General features: G+C 40.1%; 2 protein-coding genes across 7 annotated transcripts; one reads left to right on the top strand and one right to left on the bottom strand.

Moving 5' to 3' along the window:
- Nucleotides 1–3,601: 3,601 nt before the first annotated feature.
- On the bottom strand, nt 3,602–7,488 carry zic1.L (Zic family member 1 L homeolog). Its single transcript, XM_018263831.2, has 3 exons — nt 6,129–7,488; nt 5,326–5,489; nt 3,602–4,754 (listed from the first exon to the last, which is right to left on the bottom strand). The coding sequence occupies exons 1-3, from the start codon at nt 7,096–7,098 to the stop codon at nt 4,557–4,559; spliced, it is 1,332 nt and encodes a 443-aa protein (XP_018119320.1). The 5' UTR covers nt 7,099–7,488; the 3' UTR covers nt 3,602–4,556.
- A 130-nt stretch (nt 7,489–7,618) lies between these two features.
- Nucleotides 7,619–25,212, top strand: zic4.L (Zic family member 4 L homeolog). Of its 6 annotated transcripts, XM_041562036.1 has the most exons (7): nt 7,619–7,992; nt 9,789–9,894; nt 12,626–12,746; nt 14,930–15,006; nt 15,976–20,053; nt 20,156–20,758; nt 24,153–25,212. In XM_041562036.1, the coding sequence occupies exons 5-7, from the start codon at nt 19,606–19,608 to the stop codon at nt 24,590–24,592; spliced, it is 1,491 nt and encodes a 496-aa protein (XP_041417970.1). In that variant the 5' UTR covers nt 7,619–7,992; nt 9,789–9,894; nt 12,626–12,746; nt 14,930–15,006; nt 15,976–19,605; the 3' UTR covers nt 24,593–25,212.
- Nucleotides 25,213–26,040: the final 828 nt, after the last annotated feature.

Here is a 26,040-nt window from a genome sequence, read left to right as displayed (position 1 = left end):
ATTTAAAAAGCTCGGGGAGAACTGACATCTGCTACTTTATTTCGGGAGTAAGTACCAGAGAATAGCAAGGGATAAAATAACACTGCTTTCAATAGCGGTTACATGTAAAAAAAAAAAAAATAACTAAAACCAATGATAGTTTTAGGTTAATGTTTATTGGAAAGTTGTTTACGATTACAATTTCTTTGATGCATTTCATCAGTCAATTCGGCCCTATTTAATTCGAATTGTTCGGTTTAATGTTTTGCTGGAACTGTGTGTGTCTGCAGCAGTGGCTCAGTGGCTATGGTTAGTGGCACTGTGACGTCACAATGAGACAGAGCCAGTCACATGCATATTCATCAGATAGTGGGTACCAGATGGCCTGCACTGAGCATGCGCACCATCGCCATGCAGACTATAAGGGGCCATAGCAAGAGGCAATGCAGTTTGCTAAGATGTTGAGCGATGGGTTCCCCAGACTGCTCAAAATAAAAATAGTATGGGAGTAATAAATATACTCCTCTTTATTTTGACTAAATACATGTATGTTGGGTGGCTGTGAACCCACATATAGGGACAAAGAGTATCAACTAAGGTCTGAGCGTAGAGCAAGCACTTGTATGAAACATGCCTGTGTGTTTGTGTGTGTCTGTATATGTTTGATGGGAATTGTTAATAACGATTAAATGACATACTGTTCAGAGCTGACATTTCCCAGGTTTTAGCTTACTACATGACATGGCATAGCATGAAATCCAAACACACATACACACACACATACATACCAAAATAAAGCGTTTTACTTAAATTCATTCATGAACATAGATTTCTCAAATAAGAATAAAATTATAGAATACGAAATAACAGAACAGAATATGACTTTATTGGTCAACACGTATAGCCTACATAAGAAATGATTGATACCTCCATTGTACATTGAAAATATACTGTATTGGATACAGATCCAATAGTGATCCCCAAAGAATCTGGTTAACCGAGACTGGACCAACATTTAGCCGTGTGAATTGTTTGGGGGGTTCGTGTTATTTATTCCTTTCTGGTAATTCTGCTATTTTCTGCTGATTGATACAGACATACAACTCGGCCAATGACTTTAGATAAAAAGAAAAAAAAAGATGCACTTTGATATTAGTGAACAGGGATTTGTGTATCTGTCTGTGTGTGTTTACACCATCACTAACCAACAACCCTGTGTTGAAAAAAAAATCGCAAGATTTTCCCTTCATGCTAAATAGCGCTGGAGAAACATATTTCACTGATGATAACGTTGGTGTATTCGAAAACCTAATAACCCATGAACTATGAAACATACACGACACGAAGCAGACATTAAAGGTAAAAAAAAATAAATAGACTGCATTTAAGTTAAAAAGAGTCTGCCATTAATATCGTGTGCGAAATGCTGGAAAATAAGAAAAAAAACATGTTTTGCTTTTTTTATTTTTTCTCCCCTTTTAAGATGATGAGATGAGGTGGTGTGTGCAAGTGATGCTGTTGGAAAGTGATCAGTCTTATTTTTGAGTGGGGCAGCAAACAGAAGTGTTACATATGAAGATTTTCATTCATCCAGGTCATGGTATATCTAATAGGAGTAATTAAAAAAAAAAAAAAAAGTGTTCCTGTTTAGTATGGCAGCGCTTGTACTGCCTGGCTACTACCACTAATATTAAAGGAGACGTAAACTCAAAAATAAATTTTTGCCTGATTAAAAAAAAAAAGGAATTTTAAGCAACCTTCCTACAGATTCATCTCAAACGGTCACTGGCTATAAAGTTATGAATAATACAGTTCAACCGCCATTGAAAGCAATATCAGCCCGACCCTTTGTATTCTCTGCACTGCCGGCTCTGACTTTTGCAAAAAAATAAAATGCAGCAGAAACAGCTATTAAAGAAGCATGCAAGGATATCTTCGGACACCTTGTTTCAATAGGCAGAACTAACAGTGCAAAAATTGAAATCACATTGACAAATAGTATTAAAAATGTCTCATGGCTGCTTATTGTAATGTTCAGGTCTACACAGATTTTTAGCAAAACAGTAGCAAATTTTATTGAACAAATGTTACAAGTTCCTTGATGCCTGTGAACTTAGTGCTTACTCTCCTTAAATTCTATGTTGTCAGTATTTTCCCAGTAAATATTCTGTCTCCACATCCGAGTATTTTCCTTGGCTCTCTGCTGCCGCCCTAGTGGAAGTGGAGGCAATTACAAATCCATTTAGAATCTACAGACTACGTCTGCGCTACAGAAGGCTAACTGGGAATTAAGAAAATTAGCTTTTATTTCCTATATATAGGTGGCGCTCTTCTCCTCTGTTGCTGTGTTTTTTTGCACCATAAGTGCTTATTGAATCCCTGTGTTTTTTTTATTCTTGGTAGTGGCCTGGGGAGATGGAGTTACAAAACAAAATGTTCCCTTATAGTAAAGCATACATTTGGTTGATTTTGTTTAAAATTCGACAATAAATGAATGACAATTTCTGCCCCTAGACTTGAGGTCTGCCCCCAGTCAGACAGAAACTGCTACAAAAGCACTGGCCTATGATTATAGAAGGCATCCGATGACATATGAGTAGCACTTGCACAACCAGTCTAACACTTGATATGTTCCCCGTTTAACCCCTTCTGGGCAATGGAGTGTGGGTTCCTAGGAAGGATGTGGGGAGCTTAGCTATAGCAGGGGCCTCTGGTAGAGAAGGGGTGAATAAAGCCATCAGGCAGCCTAGAAGGAACAATGGGAAACTCTTCTCAGCCAGCGTAGCTAAGTTCCTGGGAGCTCCATAGCCCCTCACATTTATCAAACCAAACTACAAGAGAGACATTCTGATTTAAAGAAAAGGCCTTCTGCTCCAGTCATTAAGCACAAGTAATTTAAAAATGTATATCGCCTCCACATTTACAAATTTACTGTATCGACGCTAGTCAATGGAACGAATTTCTAAAGTAAATGAGGAATAAATAAAAGAGATAAAAAGACAATCAAGCCACGTATAATTATTGCCTTTGCAATTATTTTTACAAACCCCTTATAATATGCAAACAAAGGATAATGGTTATTAAAAAAAAAAAAAAGAATTAATGGCCAGGGATATAAAAAAAAACTGCAAGATTTGTAGAAAAACATTATTTTGCGTGCTACACTTTAATGGATCAAGTTTGCATAATCTTTGAGAATGATATGGGATAATAGCAGAATCCAACAAAGAAGAGGGGTATATGTTACTAAAATATATATCATATTCTATTTGCTGATTATATAATACCAAAACATTTTTTTTTACCATGCTATAAATACGACTCCCTCTGCAAATTGAATATATTCATTTAAATGAGCCGTGTGCACATTTTATTTTTATTGTTGCAATTGTGACTGAAAAGGTCATTTCAACTCTATGGCGGTCCCAAATTCATTTCACAAATGTTGATATAAATACTAATTGCATGCTATAGTAGTGCCAGCAGGGATCCATTCATTTTTCATCTTTATATCACTGTGGGTGTTTCAATAAGGGGAGGGAGAGAGAAAAAAAACCCGCTAAAGTTCGCTAAAGTTTCTTAAAGATTGTTCTCCATGAATAAGGATTCCGCTAACAATTCGTGAGATTTTTCAGAACCTTTAATAACGTACGAAATGTTACGAAACAGCTTTTGCAAACTAAATTTTACATACGAATTTTTTTTATCTATCCATAAATATTGAATATCTGTTAAACACGTATAGCCGGCCTTTTACATGCGGATAAATATGAGGAAAAAAAATGATGAGCTATATACACACACCAGGATGTTTGTATTCGTTCAGAAGCAATGGACAGATATAGTTTTTATCTTTTAATATCACTTTACAGAAACAAAGTGTAACAGTTTGACACGGATTTCCAGGCTTTGCACTAGACGAATTATTGACAGGACGTGAAAAAACAACATTTTACTGCACTAACCAGACTGGACTTTGGGACGTAGATTTTGCACTTTATACAGTAAGCACACTTATAATACCATTAATAGTCTGTTAGGTGGACGCTTAGACTGGAATAATACAAGGTATTTCACATTTTGGTACATGTTCACTAGTACATTCTTTCCATCCAAATAAATTTCGTACTCCCAGTTACCCCCTCCCCCCTCCTCCCAACACAAATATGCAGTGACCACAATTCCACATATCCCTTTCGGTTGTAATATAACTATTTACAAAATCAACAGTACATTTTTTTTAACTAATAATTCTGTATTTACAAAAAAAAAAAAAAAAAGGCCGCTGCCTGATGAGACATGCAGATTGAGACCTTTAATTAGTGGTTCATTATAAACCTACACAGTTGGCATTTGGCCTGGCAAACTCGTCTTCTCATAAATTCTAAAAAAAAAAAAATCCTTGGGTGTTTTGTTTTTTAATTTTTTTAATACTCCTGCCAAGCCTGCAGGAATAAAAAAAGGTCTCATTCTTCATTTGATTCGGTCCCGGTTCTATTGGCAGCTTTAGGATTTTACCTTGGAAGTGTTCATTAATTTGAAGTCTTTTTTATTTTTTTGAGTTTTAAATATGCGTTTTAAACGTACCATTCGTTAAAATTTGATGAGAGCGTGCTGTGACTGGACGTGTGATGTACTGCTGAGGAGCTGGGGGATAAGGAACTTGTGCTCTGGTTTTCTGCAGAAGGAGACACGATTGTTGGAGGCGTTGAAGATTCATAGCCTGAACTGGCTGCTGGGGAAGGCTGAGACCCTTGGGTAGACGATTCGTGGACCTACAGACGAAAAAAAAGGCAACGTTTAAACAAAATAAAATAAAAAATTGATCTAACAGACCAACCAACACAATCAGATCCCCCACAAACCCCAAAACAAACACATCTATATAGAAGTGGGGCTGTTTCTCTCTCAGCAACATTAAATGCTGGCTGAGACAATTATTTAAGACGATTGTTTCCTAAAACAAAAGCCCCTGTCATCTAAAAGGAAGGGAGGGGTCTGTCGTTTTGGATTGGATTCAAATGTTTGCACATTAACAAGATCAAATGTATCAGTGGAAATCGTTACACCACAAAGGCCATAAATAGAGGAGCAGCAGCAGCAGAGAGAATATTGCTTCTTGTAAGATTTTTCCACTTCAAGGCCAGCACAATAAACACAAAGCAACAACATTGGGCACCTAAGCAGAGTCCTCCACCCCAACACACACACACACACTCACAAGAGCACTATAAAAAAGGATGAGAAGCTCCTGGGCCACCTTGGGCTCTATCTCCCCATGGCCATTCATGCACAAGAGAGAGCTCTGCCAAACAAAAGCCAGTCAGTGAGCCTTCCTCTATTTACCTTCATGTGCTTCCTGAGGGAGCTCGGATGGGTGTACGACTTGTCGCACATTTTACACAGATACGGTTTGTCTGATGTATGAACGTGCATGTGCTTTTTACGATCACTGCTATTTGCAAATCGTCGGTCACAGCCTTCATACTCGCACTTAAAGGGTTTTTCACCTGATGGAAAGGTAAAAAGGAAATAATAAATACATTGCAGACATCACTCTGTTCACAGGAGCTCTATATTCTGTATTTACACACTGAGAAATTCACATTTATTTAGCAAAAAAAAAAACACAAATGCCTCCTACCAAAGGGGGGGTTTATTTTTTAGTAGGAAGCCTTAACTGTATCTGTATGTAAATGTAGCGTTTGATCAGATACATACAGTATATAATTTTGAGCAAAACAAACAGCAGCTGTACTGATGGGCTGTGTGTTCTCAACAACCGCCAATTATCGCAAGTGAGCGCAAAATCGCCCGTTTGATTGATGTCGTGTAACTCGATTTCTACCCAATATTTGTCAAATCAAAAATGAAAATTGGCTAATTGAATATTTAGCGCAATTCTCGGCAGTACTAAAGCAGATCCGACACGATGCAGCCTTTTACATTATTTCATTGACAGTCTAATGCAGGATCATGATTTAAGGATCCGCTCAGACACTAATATTTGCCCAGTAGGGAAAACGTTTTTTCGTTCAACAGGAAAGTGCATTTTGGTTGAGACGCAACATTGTGATCGAATGGAATAAAAGAACGCAAAGAAGAAACAGTTACCGTGCAAGTCATAAAACAAGGAGATGGGTTTGTACCTGTGTGAGTTCTTTTGTGGATCTTGAGATTTTCTGATCTCGCAAAGACTTTGCCACATCCAGGGAAGGGGCAAGGGAAAGGCTTTTCACCTGTGTGCACTCTGATGTGGTTGACCAGTTTGTATTTAGCCTTGAAAGGTTTCCCTTCTCTTGGACATTCCTCCCAGAAACAGATGTGGTTGGACTGCTCTGGGCCCCCAACGTGCTCCACGGTGACATGGGTGACCAGCTCGTGCATGGTGCTGAAAGTTTTGTTGCACGACTTTTTGGGGTTGGCCAATTGCTCGGGCTCAATCCATTTGCAGATGAGCTCTTGCTTGATGGGCTGCCTCATGTAACGGAAGAAGGCCCCTGCACCATGGTGGGCAGCCATGTTCATGTTCATAGGGCCGTAGCCGTGCAGTTGGCTGGAGGCATAATGCTCAGAGCGTGGGCTAGTGACCTGTCCGTACTGGTCGGGCCTGCCATACATGTCCCCGGAGAAGCCCAGCCTCATCTGTCCGTTCACAACATTGGGGGAAGCGTGGCTACCGGCTTGCTCGTGGAGACCAGGGAAAATCAAGTGGCCCGTGGTGTCAGCGTGGGGCCCGTGGGGTCCGGCAAAACCCCCCGCGGCGGAGGCGAAGAGACTGTGCTGGGCGCTGGCGGCCTCCCCGAAGCCCCGGTTGCGGAAGAGAAAGTCCCGCGTGGAGTTGAAGGCAGCGCTGGAGTAGGAGCTGACATGGCCCGGGTGATGATGATGCCCCAGAGCGGCCGCAGCGTAGCCCGGAGCTTGAGAAGTGAAAGCGGTCTGGCCCGAGGCAAGGTCGTGGCTGCTCGGGTTGAGCTTGAAAGCTCCCATGCCGTCTGCGAAGGGGTTGATGCCAAGGGCCACCTCTCGGTCCGTCACATCGCCAGCAGAGTGGTGCCTGGAGGAACCGAAAGTCGTCACTCCGATCGCTGGGTATTGGGCTCCGGCGTCCAGCAGCATGGTGGCTCTTACCTGGGGGCCCGAACTCACACACAAGGCAAGTCTTCCAACAATGGGCAGCGAATGAGTGGCCGCCAGACACGGGCAGCAGGGGGGATCCTACACTTGTGCACATGCACCAAGCACAATCGCAACGACTTGTCAGGACAGTCGCATCTACAGCATGGTGCGCCTCTGAGCTGCACAACATACAAACAAACTGATACACTGGGCTCACTGCGAATTTCTTCCACTTCTCACCCAACACTGTTCTTATTATTTCTTATTTCTTTTCCTTTCTCTCCCTGCGAAGCGCAAATCACGCACAATATTGTCTTTTGCGGTTTATCTTCCTGGGGAGAAACTTTCACCTCCTCAGCCGGGCGTTGAGCTGGAGACTGATAGCGGCAATCATTCCTGCAGATAAATGAATTGAAACGACTCCTCGGTCCCCCCTTGATGAATGGGAGGAGGGGGCGGAGTCACGTGCGGATGGACGCCAGAGCCCATTGGTCCTCGGCCTCTCCCCCAGCAGCCTCACCTCCCCAACTAAGGGCTGGCAAAGCCCCAAGCTGCTCCTGATTGGCTGCCGAGGTCCATCCATCCCAGATATTGGAAAGGCGCTTGACACCGCTTCTGACAAACAATGTTTTTAGGAGTTGCAACTTTCCCCCCCTGCCGAAATTCTACAGGAAAAAAATATCCCACCATGGGCAGTTTCTTCATTTCTTATTGCTGCTTCTTTCTCCCCATACCGCCACTTATTTGGTTCTGAAAATGTAGGGAGATTCTGATGAAGATGCAGAGCCCAGTGGCCTCTTCCCATATAAACCCCTTCATCCCAGTCAGACATTTGTATGGATAAGACTCATTTGTCAGAAACAGCCACTGAGTTGTGTACCCATCGCAGCACAGGTGGGTGACAAGCTCTTCACTTTTTCTTTTTCTTTTTTTTTTGTCATGTCTGTTTGTTTGATTTGCTGCTGTCATTATTTGTTCCCATCCTTTGTGTCCAAACCAATGGAACCGAATTCTAATGTCACAGTGTAAACGCTTTTTTTGCCCATACTCTGTACATGGAGTGACGTAATTAGTTTGACACTGAATTTTTATTAGTTCCCAAATCAGTCTTCCTTGTCACCGTTACTGAATCCCTCCACTGGCCACACCAGGACAGGGAAAAAAAATAAACCCAGGCGGTGCATTTTGTTGCTGAGTAAAACTTTTGATTAAAATGGACTTCCCTTTGATTTGCTCAGGAAAATGCCCACATTTGGGTTCAGTGCCAGCATACAGCACCATACATTACCCTATGTTTCCCCTCTCTTAATACCCATCTCTCATTCTGGGCACCTAAGTAGTTAAGTTCTCTATAGACACTGAACATCATGATTTGCCTTTGTGCCTTCTGTCCAAGGAGAATCCTGTAGGAAACTTCTTGCTGAATGGGGTTGTGTGAGTAAAACCCAGCATGGTTCGCCTTACTGAACCTTTTCATTAAAATTGGCCTTATTTATTGTGTGCATTCATTCGCCTATATTTCTCCATGCAGTGAACTTGGAAATACAATGTCTATGTATATTTCACAGAGCCAGGCCTCTAGTCATCCAGCAATATAAATGGATCAGAATCTGTATTACTTGTATGTCAGCAATATGAAAACCCCATTCCTTAAAACAAAGAAAGCTCGATTGATTCTATTGAAGGGATATTTTGCATACAGCCCAGTCCAGGTAGGATTACATTCATACACAAATTGACATGCACAAAAGCCTTTTTTAAACGCCTTGTATGGGGAGTTGGATCTGCTCTGGATTTCTCTGCAGTGCAAATAAACATCCCTGATAAATTAATTTGCACCTACCAGCCTTTATATAATGTAGCATCAGCCTTTGTATACTGTAGCTTTGACTGCCACATTACTGAGGGCACTAAGCAACCTTTTAGTAAGGATTAGATGGATCAGGGGTGCCCAAAAGGTAAATTTGGATCTACCAGTAGACTTTTAGCTGGTGATCACTAGATCTCAAGACACAGTCAGCAAACAGCTTGTCTATTTAATCCTCCTGTTTCATGCTTTTCTTTCAGATATTTATGTTAAGGTTACACAAGACATTGTTGATTTTAAATATAGCAATATACATCTTCAGTATTTCAGTAATATTTACATGGAACAGATGCTATCAATTCTTTTGTAGATCATAATGGGATAATATCACTAAAAGTAGACCTCGCATTAGTAAAGTATGGGCACTCCTGAGCTAGATGACGTTAGTAAATATATATATACAGTAGATGATAGGTTGATAGAGATAATATAGAAAAGCAGTGGAGAATATATAACTGCACTGTAGAGTTGTACAACTGGATGAGACTAATCAGTAGGAAACATTATGCTTGTAATCCTTATGCCCAAATAAGGAGTGTAATATGCTGGGGGTTTATATTTTAAGACAAGGGAATGTGTGTGTCCATTGGAAAAGTTTACAAAGGGATAGCTGGGGAATGTGGCTAAATTTACACAGTGACTGTAAAAAAAAAAAAAAGTTGTGGGTTGTAGAAGTTATCAAGTGGGATTTGCGGCGCTCTCTGCAGGAAACGAAAGCTGTTCTAGTTCAAAGCCACATGAACCGACGTGACAATATAAGCCATTAAAATATCATCCTGACGGCTCATTTCTGCTTCATCCTACTTTCCCTAACTGCTTTCAGAAGGGCACAAAAGAAAGAAAATGAGTGATGATCGCGCAGGAGCAGCCCTCGAGTCCTAGGAAGATGTGAAGCTGATGATGGTGCAACAGGTGCAGCAGCGGCCCCGGTAAGGCAGCGATGTATTTTGGGGGAGAGGGGGGCTTTACATAACCTGATCCTGACCTGCCCCATTACCTGCAATTCTCATGTATGTGGTCACTGAATGCTGCTTCTTTTTGTTCACTAAACCTTTTGTGCTGCCCTTAAGTAGCAAAAGAAAAGCTTAGGTGGCAATGGGCTAGAAAGGTCCATTTCCATGTGGAACAGGGGAAGATTCACTCTTTTTAACACTGCCCCGGGATGGGAAAGGAAAACAGAGGAGGCAATCAATTCACTGGGCTTTATATTTAATTACCAGCTTTATTGTCCTCTCTGATTAATACATTTTCCTCCTGTTTTACCTAATACAAAACAAGCCTTTCTGATGCATTGACATTTGTGTTTCCTCGCTCTTACCATTTCAATGGAGACAAAAAAATATGATTTCTGGCTTGAGGGGATATATGGGTCAGTGTAAGATACACCATTATACATTGGAATGGGGGGGGGGCGTTTCATTTAGAAATGTGCTAATCAGATCTAATTAAGTATGCTGTTATTTGTTTCACTGCATTAATGGGCGATTTTCTTTCTTTTTATTTTTTAAACTAAACTTTAAAAATAAAAAAAAACGCGCCTTCTTCGCTTTCCAGTGTATTCTGACTCCATACGCAAAGTAGAATTATTATTATTATTATTAGTAGCAAGAGTGCAAGTTGCAGTGAATCTGCTCTAAATCGTAATGAGCCCATGCATCTTTTTTTGTTACTGGAAATGTAGTTAATCGGTCTGAATGAGTGTTGACGGATAAATCTCTTGAAGTTGCCGACTTTTGAAATGCCATAGAGTCTGACCTCTGACCCAAGACCCACCACATGTGCTTATACAGAAGCCTTGGATTTCTGCAACATTATTATGGGCATGTTCTTTGATTTTGTGTGTGTGTGTGTGTGTGTGCTAGTGCTGGTGTGGGGGGTATGATGGGAGATTGCTAGCTTTTGCTATTAATTAGATACTATTAAACTCACCCACAGCAACAAGCTCTGCAAATACAACCATAAATAATTCAGTCTATTTACCCATGACATGAAATACTTACTTGACCATCGCAACAACCGCCGTAATTAAATAATTTATGTATCTCGAAGTCGCATTTATTGGGATATTATATAAATTAGCCTGTCGGCACAAAGAAAACATTTTACATGGAATTAAACGGCGGTGCGCGCTTGTGGTCTTTTTCCTAGTAGAAGGCGCATCGATACGCGCTAAATACGTGATTTGTACAGCATTGATTTCATCATAAATAAAGCGCAAAGTCGGCCATGAACCTCAGAAGTGAATTATAGCTTGTCAGCTCTAGGGCTATGGCCATAGATGGGGGTCTATTGTGCTAACAATGTGGTTTTGCTTTGCAGGCTTTATGTCGCATTAAAATAATACAATTTATAGGACACTGGGCTCACCAGCAAATTTATTTATTTATTTTGCTCAGTTTTTTTTAGCATGTTATGCACTTGGTTATACTAAGTAATACTAACTAATTGTGGGGAGGGAATTAGAAGAATAAGAGAGGAAGCAATAATGTACTATAAACAATCAGCACACTTCTCTATATTCAGTATTTCCCCCCCCCAGGTCTTGCCTCACCTGTACTGACTACAAGCAGGCAGACTTTTAACCCTTTGCTTGCTGAAGGCAGCAGCTATAGCACTTACCACAGGGGCTCTGACCAGTGACATGAGCACACATATGTCTACCAAATGTTCCATAGTCTAGTTCTGCACCGATTACTGGATTCGAAATGCATTATAAACTGACTACTATCTCCGTTCATTTGCATTGACACAAAGGGTCACTGAATTAAACCCGCTCTTTAGAAGTTACCGAGGGGGAAAGAATATCATTATTTGTGTGTAGAAATGTATATTTCATTTCCTGTAATAAAAAAAAAAAAACTGAATACGAATGAAAAAAATACACAAATTTTTTTGGTATCATTCTAGAATAATCTACATTTACTTCCAATACATAAACAGTCTAACCCCTCCTCCCTCTTTCCTTTCTTTCTTTCTTTCTTTCTTTCTTTCTTTCTTTCTTTCTTTCTTTTTTTCTTTCTTTCTTTCTTTCTTTCTTTCTTTCTTTCTTTCTTTCTTTCTTATATTCTATCTATCTATCTATCTATCTATCTATCTATCTATCTATCTATCTATCTATCTATCTATCTATATATCTATCTATCTATCCATCTGTAATTTCTTTCTTTCTTTCTTTCTTTCTTTCTTTCTTTCTTTCTTTCTTTCTTTCTTTCTTTCTTTCTTTCTTTCTTTCTTTCTTTCTTTCTTTCTTTCTTTCTTGTCCATTATGTAAATCATAGAATGCACTTTTGTTTTATGGTACCTTCTCCAGATAAACACGTTAACAAACAAAATAGCTGTTGGGTTTAGTACTGGGTGTGCAAAAAAAAAAAAAGAGAGAGAAAAAAAAAGAGAAAAAGCAAAAGAATGCTAACAAGGATCCCTAGCTGTACGCCATCAATAAGTGAAACATGACCAGCACATTTCATAGTCTTCAAAATCATACTTAGAAATCCTTAAGGGAAATCTGCATGCAGAGCCTGGTCATGCTTCAAATGTATGCCATACCATTTAGATTTGGCAAAGTAGCTCAGAATCCAATAAAACGTGCATTATTTAACAGACGCAGGAAAATGGGGCTTATGTGCTAGTTATTTAAACAAAAATGTTTCAATTTTCTAGCTGCGAGTGTGCGCCAAGTGAGCCCTGACACATATAGGAGACGCCTGCAGAATGGGCTACTGGACTTTGCATGTAATGAGGACAACATTGGGACTGAGTAAAAACACAATGAATAAAGCAAGTAAGTTTAAAATACGTCACAACTTATATCCCTTGTTTATATGGATTTCTTTTTTTGCTGTCGATTCCACAAACACAAACCAGTGACAGCTCAAGCCATCAGCATCTGCTTAATCCTGCACTCTGACCATTCATTTTGGCGCTCTAGAATTAATATTTGACGACTTTCTCATTGTAACAACCACCCCCTGACCCTAGTTGACTGCATTGTCACATTATTCTATGACATATTCATCTTGAATTCATTTACGGACGATTTGATTGGAATGAGGTTTGACATGTATTGGATCCCATTAAAAAAGAAGACTTTGATCTTCCTGATAGGGTTTACATGATATGTATCATCTTTAGCAGGGATACCATGCTTCCACAATGTGGTGACTACCAGGTCTCCACAGAAAGAGGTCTGAGTAGTTAGTGACTGACGCCTCATTTGACAGAGATACTTTAATCAGCGACCCCGGGCGAGGGAAATATCGCTTACATACAGGCTCAGCCCTTGGAACAGTAAAGGCGCGCTTTTGCGCACAGCGCACGTTCCTTCTGCTGAGTTCTAGATCATCTAGAACACGGAAAGGGAATCCAGCCAGTAACAATATTTTCACAATGCTGGGTGCATATATAATTTACATGCCTGTAGTTAATGAATACAATTATTTCTGATCGCAAAAAAAAGGAATGTGGTTGTTTTTGGCTTCATCCAAGATTTTTTTTCTAATGATTTGTAATAATTAGATATTTTGGAGATTATGCACAAGCATCATTTGTTTAAGCAATACAACACAGGCACCACACTTTGTGTGTTTTTTTTCCTACAGGCAGGAGTGCGATTGTACTTGTGTAGGAATTCAAAGTACATTTCAAATCAATTTATGGTTTCAAAGGTCGGCAAGAAATCTCCCTATAAACTTAATGTATTGATATGTTTTTAGCAGCATCTTATAGATACTTATTTTCTGCCGTTTAATGTGTATATAAGTAATAAATGTGTCCCTATAAAGGCTGAATGAATTAATTACATTAGGGCTTGTCTAATAAAGTAATTGGCTAATAACCATACTAAACACATTCACACAAAGACACAAACACACACACACACTCCCTGACCCTGGGACCAAAACATACACTCTCTGACCCAAGCACAAACGCCTGTGTTTTAGCATTAGTAGGAAGAAAGCAGTTGCTGAATGTATAGAAGTTTTATGTATATATTTACACAACTCTACTTGTAGCTGTATAGTTTAACAAGGCTAAAATAAACATTGAAATAACTAGAACATTCATCCTACTGAATTCAATGCACTTAATATTTGTAATTACGCATACGAAGTGCATTGAGATCAGTATGATGAAGGTTCCTCCCCCACAGAGCTTACAATCTAAATTCTGCAGTTTTAGTGAGGATGTTATTAATATGAGAGTAGAGCATAGAATGAGGTTTAATGCGCTGCACATGTGCGCCTGTACTTTATGCAGTGCTGAAAGTGTTCTGAGCCACCAGATCAATCACAGATGTTCTGCAACTGATTTTACATCAATGTACAAGGTTAGAAATATTACTGTTCCAGCTATTAGTGAGATGGGGTTTGAAAAGCATAACAATGCCTGCGGATCACTGCTCTGATTTATATGTTGGATCTGTGTTCATGTTAGCCCAACAGATTGATACCAGATAGGTAGGCGTGAAAAATAAAGTGGGTGGACAGTCAAATTAAGGGTGATCATCATTTTATGAATTTGGGGGGTGGGGGGGATCAGGCGTCCAGGACAGTTGTGATCCCTTCAGCTGTTTTGTAGAACTAGTTCTACCTGCACTTTCTTGGGCAGGAGTTTTACAAGAGCTTCAGAAATGGAAGTTTTGTATGCCTGATCCGACTACTGAATTTCTGATTTAACACAGTCGTGGCCAAGTAGCCCATTTGAGTGTAGCGTCTGTGGGCAAATGCCCCCACTGTCCTACCCCTAAAACCCACGCTGCTTTCAGAATGAATAAATAGCCACAATGAACAGTGTGTATTCTGGATCTGTTGGAAACAAGTCCTCACAGGACTGTGCTGCTGTGTTTCACACAATGGCCATTCTCCTGGTACACACTTTCTCTTACATGGGAGGCAGCTGACACACACGTTTGGTAGCTCCCACAGAAGGATTCTAATGCAGGTGTGTGCTCTTGCTTGCCCTTAGCCAGACTGCAGGGGGACACGGAGCAAGCAACAGTCACCATCACACCATGACCGGGTGACAGGCCGCAGGCTGATCAGGTAAGAGCTGCCTCTTCACTTGCTGACATTAGTTCACTTGGTTCATAGGGCACAGCACATGGCTGCACTGCTGGTTCGGACTTGGTACTAAATCCCTGGAATTAGGATATTCCACTACTGGGGTGCTGTGCCAGGAAACAGATTAATAAAACAAAGGCTGGAATATGTAACTACTACAAAAATACGCATGTGAAATCCACATAAATAAATATATTTTATATATTCACTAAGGAACAGTAAGATTTCCCTTATATGGCAGCACTTTAAATTGAGAGATTTAACTCATACATTACTATTGTCGTACCTGGAAGACAACTACAATGTATTTAGTAATTTATTTACCTTGCTAGGGTTTTTAAAACATGGTTAATATTTTTGCTCCTCTCCCCGAATTCACGCCATTTCCAGTGTGCTTTATGGCGTTTTTTTTTGTAATACCAGATATTACAGTTTAAATGCAAAATGAGAGAGAAAAAATAAATAAAAAAAAGCTCACCTCTATGTTATTTTTTTTCAATTTACGCATTTTATTCTTTGTTTTTATTGCACTTCTATGTAGTAAATATATCCAGTTAAAAAAAAAAAGCATATTTGAACACTGTAATAGTCCTGCCCCCCTGTTTTGATTTTCCATCTACTTTACTCTGAAGAACTTAAAATGTGACTTTAATTAAAATAAAATAAATCTGTTATAACTATAGCTAGAGTCCCAGCCATAAAACATGACAGCTCTGTTGGTTTGTCAAGGAGAGGAAGAAATTAAGATAGTTCCCCTTTAACCATTTAGTTACACGTCATTTGGGCAGGCACAACAACACTTTAACAAACTTCAAACCCACTCACCAAAAAATACATAAGAAAAAAAAACTGACTTCTGTAAACATAAAAGAGAAATGAAAGAAATGTCAATGAAGTCTTTTCACAGTTAACGTTCATTTTATGGCGAATTTCCCCTTTAACTATTTTAAGCAGATCCATGTGAAACACCAAACAGAGGGGAAAACTTGGATGGACTCCACCACTGTGCAAAGATATTTCTCTTTTTAAAATGTACATTAACTTGCCCAGAGCACCCAGTGCCTTTGATCATACAATGTGGACAAGTTATTTAAAGGATACGCAGGTGTCTGGCTCTTTGCTCCACTTTGAAGAGGAACATGTGCTCAGACAAATGACAGTCACAGATCTGCTCCCCTACAGGCAATCCGGCCCATTTATTTAGGGCAAATGTTTCAGATTTGGGAGACGATGGTCTCCAGAAGTCATTTGGGCCTACCTCTTAGACTTTAGTGCAACGTGAAAGGGAGGGAGCTGAGTAATATCTTCTCATTATAAAATGGTCACGTCCCTGCTCATGTTTTACTCTTACCAGTTTATAGTGAAGTGTGATACACTCAGATATCTGGGGGTAAGTGTTTAGGCAGAAGATACATTTGGAGCCAGGCTTGGCTGTCCTTCTGCTTGGTGACAAGGCCCTGAATGAATAAAAGCAGCAAAGTTCTACCTGGGCACTGAGCAGCCTTACGACATCTTATTATTCACAGCATATTTAGAAATATTTTCTCGTCCAATTACAAGCCACAAGGTTTATTTAGCGCACGCTGACAGTTGCTTGGCTACTTGTAATCAATTGAATTGTCCATTTTTTAAAAATTAGAATACTTTTGTAAAAAATTGGAATATTCCTATCTGTCTGCCCCTAAAGTTCCATGTTATTGCTGTTTTTTCATAAGTGGATTGTTCTTTGTGTCCAGCTGTTTTCTTATTGCTCACACTCTGTTGTATATACAAGCTGAGCAGCAATAGTGAGTGTGTGATAGTACCAAGTGAGTCTGTCTCCTGCCTCGTTCCTTGTTATTAACCTGTCCCTGTCTCTCCACAGGGTCAGTTCTTGTTTGATTCTCATGCAGCTCTGGGCTTTAAGACCTTTTCATAATGTTTCAGACATGTAAATATTTGGTAACCATTAGATTCTTCATTAGCGCAAATACAGTATGCCAATCTCACACTCTTACACACTCACTATAATAAATATGCCCTCAGCATACACATACATATATACACCCCTTATTCACTACACTACTCACTACAGCACATACAGTGTATATATACCCCTTATCACTAACTACTCACTGCAGCACATATATACACCCATAATTCACTTCACTACTCACTGCAGCACATATATACACCCCTTATTCACTACACTACTCACTGCAGCACATATATACACCCCTTATTTACTACACTACTCACTTCAGCACATATATACACCCCTTATTCACTTCACTACTCACTGCAGCACATATATACACCCCATATTCACTACATTACTAACTGCAGCACATATATACACCCCTTATTCACTACATTACTCACTGCAGACACATATATACACCCCTTATTCACTACACTACTCACTGCAGCACATATATACACCCATAACTCACTACATTACTCACTGCAGCACATATATACACCCTTATTCACTACACTACTCACTGCAGAACAAATATACACCCCTTATTCACTACACTACTTCTCAGACACATAAGCACAAGTTATATAGTGGGTTATGTGTGTCATTGGCACCACCACCTTTCGCTACAAACCTGCACATTTAAACTCATTAACTCACACTTGACAGTAGTTGTTACGTTAACGGAAAAAAACTAAGTAAATTAAAATAATAGTTACCTAACAAACAGCAAATAAAACTATGTTGTAGTGCTCCAAGCACTGGATGCCGCCACAACACAGTACACTAGGAGCGGATACACTAAATACTAGTCAGTTGCTAAACCTGTTTAGTTGTAGCTATAGAGTGCGACAAAATTGCAGCGATTCGGCAGTCCTTTCATCAGACTAGACTTTCCTGTTTAGTCACACATTGTTGCTAATAACTGGGTTAAGCAACCGATCGGATGGATGTGCTGCTCCTGCTAAACTGATTTAAAAAATGAAATAAACCAATTAATGTATAAATATATATATGGAGGGTGGCATATTTTTTTTTCTCCAAGAAGACCAGCAACTGTTGGCTGTTAACTGTTAATATGCTCATACAAATATAATCTTTATTTTTGCACAAAACTTCCTGTGTTGCTGGTCTTCTTGGTGGAAAAAAAAAAAAAAAAAAATATATATATATGTAAAGTGTAATTGTTTTTTCTTCAGGATATATCTTTATTCAAAAGTTTCGACCCAAACCTAGGACCTGTGTGCACCAACATATACTTATCTTTATATTGTGTAACTTCTGGGAGCACCAGGGTATGTGGCTGAACTACAAGTGTGTGCAGTAGCCTTGGAAGAGATATATTATACAATTCCATAGCAGCTGTTGGCATAACAACTACTGTGGAATTATATCCTTACCCACCCCTTTATCATTCAGTACAGTTCCACAGGGTATATATATTATTTGGGCTATGCAGATAACAATCATATCCTTTTATTGGACCTTCCATAAGTCTATGTTACATTTCAGAACTTCCATTGACAATGAATGGCCTGTCTCTTCCAGTGTGAAAGAATGACCCGTTAGGCAGAAACAATGTGGTCTCACTGTGTAAACCAGCGCTGCCATTATTCCATTACACACACTTGGATTAACACATAATGAAACAATCACGAAGTGAAGTTACAACACCCCCTCCCCCCCCCACATATATATATATATATAGGCATTGCCATAGAGAGATTGATTTTAATCTTTCATTGGAAGGAAAAGGACATGTAGATTTGCATCAGTTAATATGTGATTGCGCCAGACATAACTGCATGTGCAAACACAATGAACATAGGGCTAACCTATACATTCCTTAGATATTTGGCAACCCCTTGCACAATCTCACATACACAAATTCTTGCAGGGGTAGGTGTGGACCTGAGCCAGGAACTACTGGCTGCTGAATATGTTGGAAATGAGTAGGGAAGCGCTATTTATCTACTAAGTGATCTGCGCCCAGGCTTTGCTGTCACAGACAGATTGGGCTGTAGTTAGAGGAGTTGCTGCTCTGCAGACAAGCCATGGAGTCATTGTGCCATTCCCACATATTCATGAGGCTCCACATTAACCCGTGATGTGCCATTTGGAAGCAGCGCGTGCTCTTTCTATAAAGGGAACAAATAAATTGCCAGAAAAAGAAAAAAAAAGTTTGGTGCTATCATTTTTCGTTCCTCTCTCTGAATCCGTAAAGAAAAAAGAAAAAAAGGACTAGTGACCGGGGATAGTTTATTATTGCTTGAGTGGAGGGGGAGAATAATGGTGCGCGCAGGCGCAGTGTCACGTTCTTCGCCCCTCACACTCAATCCTTTCAGGTTTCAGCAGGAGCTGTCAGGCCAGACGCCAATCAGGCGGAGGCGGCCAATCAGAGGCGCGGGTTATTGTTGCGCTCTCTGGGCAGTAGCCTTGTCTATGAATCTCTATTCAGTGGCTCGATGCTTCCTGCTGCTGCTTCCCAAGCGCAGGGGATTCCACGTAGACATTAAAGCAAAAAAAAAAAAAAAAAACTTGAAAAACTTTGAGACGGGGGGAAGGGAAAAGTTTTTATTTTATTCTTTTCCCACAGCCAGGTGATTGTAGAATTAGCAGCCATGAGTGTGGAAGCTTTGGGGAACACAGGGATGGAGCCTCCATTTACAAAGCGGAACCCGGCGCTGAGATTAGTAGACTTGGCAGGGGCGCATCATCCTCATCATCATCATCATCCTCCTCACCTCCCTCAGAGCGTGACTGGCTACCCGGGGTATGTGGCTCATTCCCACTCAATGGCTCATGTGCACCCTGGGGAGTTCGCTGCTGATTCTCGCCTAGGGCCAAGTGCTGCTTTCCGGACAGAACACATAGGGCATCCAGGGGCCCTGAAACTCAGCCCTGCCCATAACCCTCACCACCGCCACCATCACCACCACCATCATCATCATCATATGGCAGGCCACGCTGAAGTCGCCTCCAGTCAAACAGGAGCTTTTGGGCCGGCTCAGTCACCAGCTGGATCCTACTCATCTCTCCCCCATCCAGCTCAGGCAATTTGTGCAGCAGGTAGGGACTGGCTAATAGGCAGAGATGTGACAGTACCAGTCATGCCAGGTCTCACTGAGCAACACTCACCATCTCACCATGGAATGTTTCTTTCAACAACAGGTAGCTACCATGGGCACCACACGGAAGCTGGAAGCCATCCCTACTTCTCTGGAGCTCCTGAGCAAGCGTCCCATGCCACCCCAGGTGGGCAGCCTCTGAACGGCCACATAAGACTGGGGCTACCTGGAGATATGTACACCAGGTCTGATCATTTCTCCCAGCCAGTTACTAGGACAGATCATTTTGCCTCTCCATCTCTTCACAACTACTGTGGCATGAACCTCAACATGAACATCACTCCTCACCACCATGGCCCTGGAGCCTTCTTCCGTTACATGAGACAGGCTATCAAACAAGAGCTCATCTGCAAGTGGATAGAGGAAGATCAGCTCCCCAAAAAACTCTGCTCTAAAACTTTCAGCACCATGCACGAGCTGGTCACCCATGTCACCGTGGAGCACGTTGGGGGCCCAGAGCAGTCCAACCACATCTGTTTCTGGGAGGAATGTCCAAGAGAAGGGAAACCTTTCAAGGCTAAATACAAACTGGTCAACCACATCAGAGTGCACACAGGTGAAAAGCCTTTCCCTTGCCCCTTCCCTGGATGTGGCAAAGTCTTTGCGAGATCAGAAAATCTCAAGATCCACAAAAGAACTCACACAGGTCAGTATTTTACATCCATCGCCCTCTCCTCACTTGTACATTTGATTTTATGCCACTATACTTCGTTTTACAACATCATGGCCATAGAAATAAATTGATTCCAATCCCTAGAGATATTTTATGGCCGCTTCCATCTTGTGATCCGATTGATTTAAAACTCTGGGGATTAGAAATGAAGGAAAGGGATAAAAAAAAAAAAGGTAAATAGATTTGTACACGTGGTTGTAAACTTTCCTTCAACCTAATTAATATTTATGAAATGATACGAAACAATTTATAAGCGAGACACACACACAAAAAAAAAAAAAGGATTTTATGGTCAGGAGAAATTATGGATTAGTGCGTTTTTGCGCTAAATATATTTAATTCTAATTCAGATTGACACCTTATCTTCCCCTCAGGTTGGGAAATAAGATTAAAAAAAAAAATTCACATACAAAACAGGGGTTTTATAGCACAATAAAATGTGCCTTATTTCTTTATATATATGTAAATCTCTTAGCAGGACGGTTGTTAGTAAATATCACGCTCAGTCTTGGTGGCATATTTTTAGAAGCAGATTTTAAAGGAGAAGGCAAATGGGATATTTTAATAGCTGCTGCTGCAGATCAAGGGAAGCTGTAGCGTTTAATGCAATGTACAGAGCTGGATGTAGCCCATTGAAGTTCGCTGGCTGTTGCACACAACACAAGACAGCCTAATTGCTTTGCCTTACGAGCCTCTTATAATAAAGGGCAAGTCTGCACGTTTGTGGGTAGCAGGGAACAGGTGCTGTGCATCTTGTGAGAAAAAAAAAGAAACCTACTCTTTGATGACAAGCAATCTCCTCAGTAAACAAACTTTCCCTTGTCTTGTGAGCCTTGAAGTGTGGGTGCAGCGCCTCCCTGATGCATCCAGTGCAGCATCTGGGATTCAGGGTCTGGGCTTTCCAACACACGCACATCTAAGCGCATTACCTAGATTTTTTTTTTATATCGCCCCTGCAAAAACAAAAACTGCTTCCCAATCCTGCAAGGATCGTTTTTACTTATCTTTTCCCTAACACCCCGAGTTAAAGGGGAGAATGAAAATTCAATATAAGCTTCAACATACTGAAATAAAACGTTTTCTAAATAGAATCAATTGAAAATTCTGTACTTTTTCTGAAATAATCAAGTTTATCTTCACTCTCCCTCTCTCAACATCTGTTTCTCTTCATTCACGAGTTGGGTGTCAGATATTCATTGACAGTTAGATCCAATATATCTTATAGGGGGGCTCATTTTGCCTAGAAGATGTATCAGAGCTCACTCTATTAAAATCACCAGACATCATGTCTCTCTACATGCAGGATTTGTGCAAAAGGCAGTTATTTTGTTAGATTGTATTTGTACCGAAACCAGTTATTTGAGTGAGTTCTAATACATCTGCTAGGAAAGGAGCCCCCCTATAAGACATATTGTATCTAACTGTCAATTAATATCTGACACCCAACTGTTGCAAGAATGAAGAGAAACAGACGCTGGGAGAGGGACAGTGAAGATAAACTTGATTATTTCAGAAACAGTGCAGAATTTTTAATTGATTGCATTTAGAAAACTTCTTATAAAAGAATAAAAAAAAAAAAAAAAAAAGAAAACTTCTTATTTCAGTATGATGAAGCTAATATTAAATTTTCATGATAGTTCCCCTTTAAGGGAGAGGGGGAAAAATAGTATCTAAAGTGCAATTTAATTTGCTACAAATTATTCATGGAAACGTTTCTTCATTGAAGAGAAGGGCTGATTGTACTGTGAAATATTAATGGCACAATCCTTCCTATTGCAGAAATAAGATAAGTGTTCTACGTTGAAATAACTCAGTTCCATTTGAGAGAGAGAGAGAGAGAGAGACCAATGGCAACACTGTATCGAAATGATTCCAAAGAAAATCTATGCACTTTATATATATCTATACTCTCCCTAATAGTCTACGATTTGGTGCAAAGAGAAATTACCTTTGTTCCGACTTTAAATGAAATGAATCAATCGCCTCCGGTTATTTTATTCATATTTTACAACAATCTTTATTGCAGCGTTTTGGGGATGTTTGTTTGGGGGTGGGTGGAAACATGTATAATGTATAATGTATTGTGATTTCCACCTGGTTACAGAGACAAAGTATTGTGACTAATTCACGGATTTATCCAGCACCAGTGCCAAGATTTCCCCTTGCGATGGGATATGATTTCATAATGTGCTTGCTGGGAGTTTTACTACAACAGATGGGGAATTGGGGATCAGTTTAGAGTGTAGCACGAAAGTCTTGTCTACTGTATATTTTACAGGCTGTTCAGGAATATATCTGCCCCGCACGATCCTGAACGAATAGCCGAGCACGAGTGGAATGAGCCGAAAATGCTGATTTTTCAAATGACATTGCAGAACGTTACGAATTACTGAAAATGCAATAGGCTTATTGGTGTAAAGGGCCTTAATAAAAATGCTGTGTCCCCTTCCCCAACACCCACGTGCGATTATACGAGTCTTATCACCAGAGGTCTGGGTAAATGAATATTCGTATTTTTAGGATGGGAAATGGATATTAATATTAATGAGATCCATACTGGGATTTATTTCATTTTTATAAAATGTATTGTAGATAGTGTACGTGTAATGATGTTATGTTAGGGGGAAATGAGATCTTTATCAATACATTACTAACACCGAAAATATATAATATAAAATATATAAAATATATAATGCAAATAGCTTTCTTTTTTTATTATTACTCTCTCTCTCTCTCTCTCTCTCTCTCTCTCTCTCTCTCTCTCTCTCTATACACACACACACACACACACACACACATATATATAAATATGAATATATATATATATATATATATATATATACACACCCAAAATATATATATATATATATATATATATATATATATATATATATATATATATATATATATATATATATATATATATATATATATATATATATATATATTGTGCAAATTTAGTTATATTTAAAATATTCGAGGTGCACATGGAATAGTTTAGAGTGTTTGGTATCAGTAGTGATAGTTTTTTATACATTATAAACTAACAAAAAGTGTTCAAGTTTACTAATTCCTGTACGATTGTATTCTGTAGTATTGACTATTTGCTTTAAAACAATCTTAGCTTAATCTTTTTTTTTTTTTTTTTAGGACAGGGCAAGTAACTGTTCAGTCGCCCCCACCCCCACACACCCCCATTGACACAAGCATACACACACACACACACACACACACATACACACACATACACAGACAATCACATTGCGAAATACATTCAACTATAAACTATTTCCTTACCCTGAAACATGAATGGAAGGTAATGAATTCTATGCTCGGTTCGGGGTTCTGATTTATTTGTGTCTTACAGGAGAAAAACCGTTCAAATGTGAGTTTGAAGGATGCGACAGGCGCTTTGCCAACAGCAGCGACAGGAAAAAGCACTCTCATGTCCACACCAGCGACAAACCCTACAACTGCAAAGTGAGAGGCTGCGACAAGTCGTACACACACCCCAGCTCGTTGAGGAAACATATGAAAGTACACTGCAAATCGCCACCTCCCAGCTCAGGCTACGAATCCTCCATCCCCTCCCTAGTGTCCCCCTCGTCAGACTCAGGGCAGGACCCTGGGGCCACGTCCTCTCAACCTGAGCCTCCGACATCATCGCAGGGAGCCAACCTGAGCGAGTGGTACGTGTGTCAGCAGGGCTCAGCGGCTAGCGGCATCCCTACTCCTCCCAGCAACACTCCCTCACCTGAGCATAGGAAGCCGTCCTACAGCAACTGGCAAGCCACAAACACTTTCTAAACTTCAGGCGATTCACTCTCACCACTGACTTTATAAAGACTTGTGAGAGGGGACCCGTGTGAATTGCTAAGGGCTCCAGTGTAGGACACATTCCATTTGATTCCATTTGCTGTGCTTAAAAGGGAAGTCTTGACTTCTTGTGGGTCTCTGTTTTTTTTTTAATTATTTTTATTTAATAAAAGCACAAACAGGTTTTCCCCCTGTCCCCTTGCTGGTCGTGCATATTGTTCAACAACAACAAGCCAAAGTGTTTTGTTAATGTAGGCAAGATCAATTGCCCAAAGCTCACACTGTCCCCCTGGCTCTTCTGTTTTATATTAAAGCTCTTTTTGTTACTGCTTTGTATAAAAATCCACTTTTCTCAGTGACTACTGCCAATCATACTGCAGCTGAAGGTCATCCCAAGGGGACTGTTTGCTGGGAATCAAATGATGCCGGGCTCAGGGTGGCCTCCTACTGTATCAAGTGTGTTCCTTGCAGCAGGATTGTGCGATTGTCCTTGTACAGTTACAGGCAGAGCTTTCAGCTTGTGTGTGACATGTTTCCATGTTAAAGATACAATGTGGACGGTGAATTCTTCATGTCTTGTAAATAAATTTTTTTATTATTATTGTGGAAAAGGCATTTGAAGTTAATTTCTATATAATTTGTGTATATATTTATATGTGTATGTGTTTATATCATGGGAATCATTCACAGGGCTCTAACATAAAGGGGTATTGGACTGGGATTGTGCTGGGCACGTGGTTCATATGTTGGATATTGGCAGGGATATGATAAAGGCATGAGTCAACTGTTATGGGGGCTAGCAGGACCCCAACTTTTGTGGGGAGACTTATGCACCTCAGAGGTTTATTTTCGGGCAGGCTGCAGCTGTTATATAGTTTGTGTTGAAGAGAAGATGGGACCAGGGAAGGAATTACAACTGTAGTATAGTATTTGAAGACAAGCAATAGGGTAACAGGGGAGGAATTACACCTGGAGTATAGGATTTGAAGACAAGCAAGAGGGTAACAGAGGAGGAATTACAACTGTAGTATAGTATTTGAAGACAAGCAAGAGAGTAACAGGGAAGGCATTACAACTGTAGTATAGTATTTGAAGAGAAGCAAGGGGGTAGCAGGGAAGGAATTACAATTGTAGTATAGTATTTGAAGACAAGCAAGAGGGTAGCAGGGGAGGAATTACAACTGTAGTATAGTATTTGATGACAAGCAAGAGGGTAGCAGGGAAGGAATTACAACTGTAGTATAGTATTTGAAGACAAGCAAGAGGGTAACAGGGAAATAATTACAACTGTAGTATAGTATTTGAAGACAAGCAAGAGGGTAACAGGGAAGGGGTTGTAACGGTGGCACAGTTCTATAGTTAGGCAAGATGGGGTTAGGGTAATTTAGGAAAGCTGACTCAGGGGAAGGCAACTGTAGGATAGTGGGTTATAAGTGGTG

The sequence above is a fragment of the Xenopus laevis genome, chromosome 5L (assembly GCF_017654675.1).
Source record: "Xenopus laevis strain J_2021 chromosome 5L, Xenopus_laevis_v10.1, whole genome shotgun sequence".
NCBI lineage: Eukaryota > Metazoa > Chordata > Amphibia > Anura > Pipidae > Xenopus > Xenopus laevis.
Note: the sequence above shows the minus strand (reverse complement) of the source record. Positions and strands in the feature narration are given on the sequence as shown.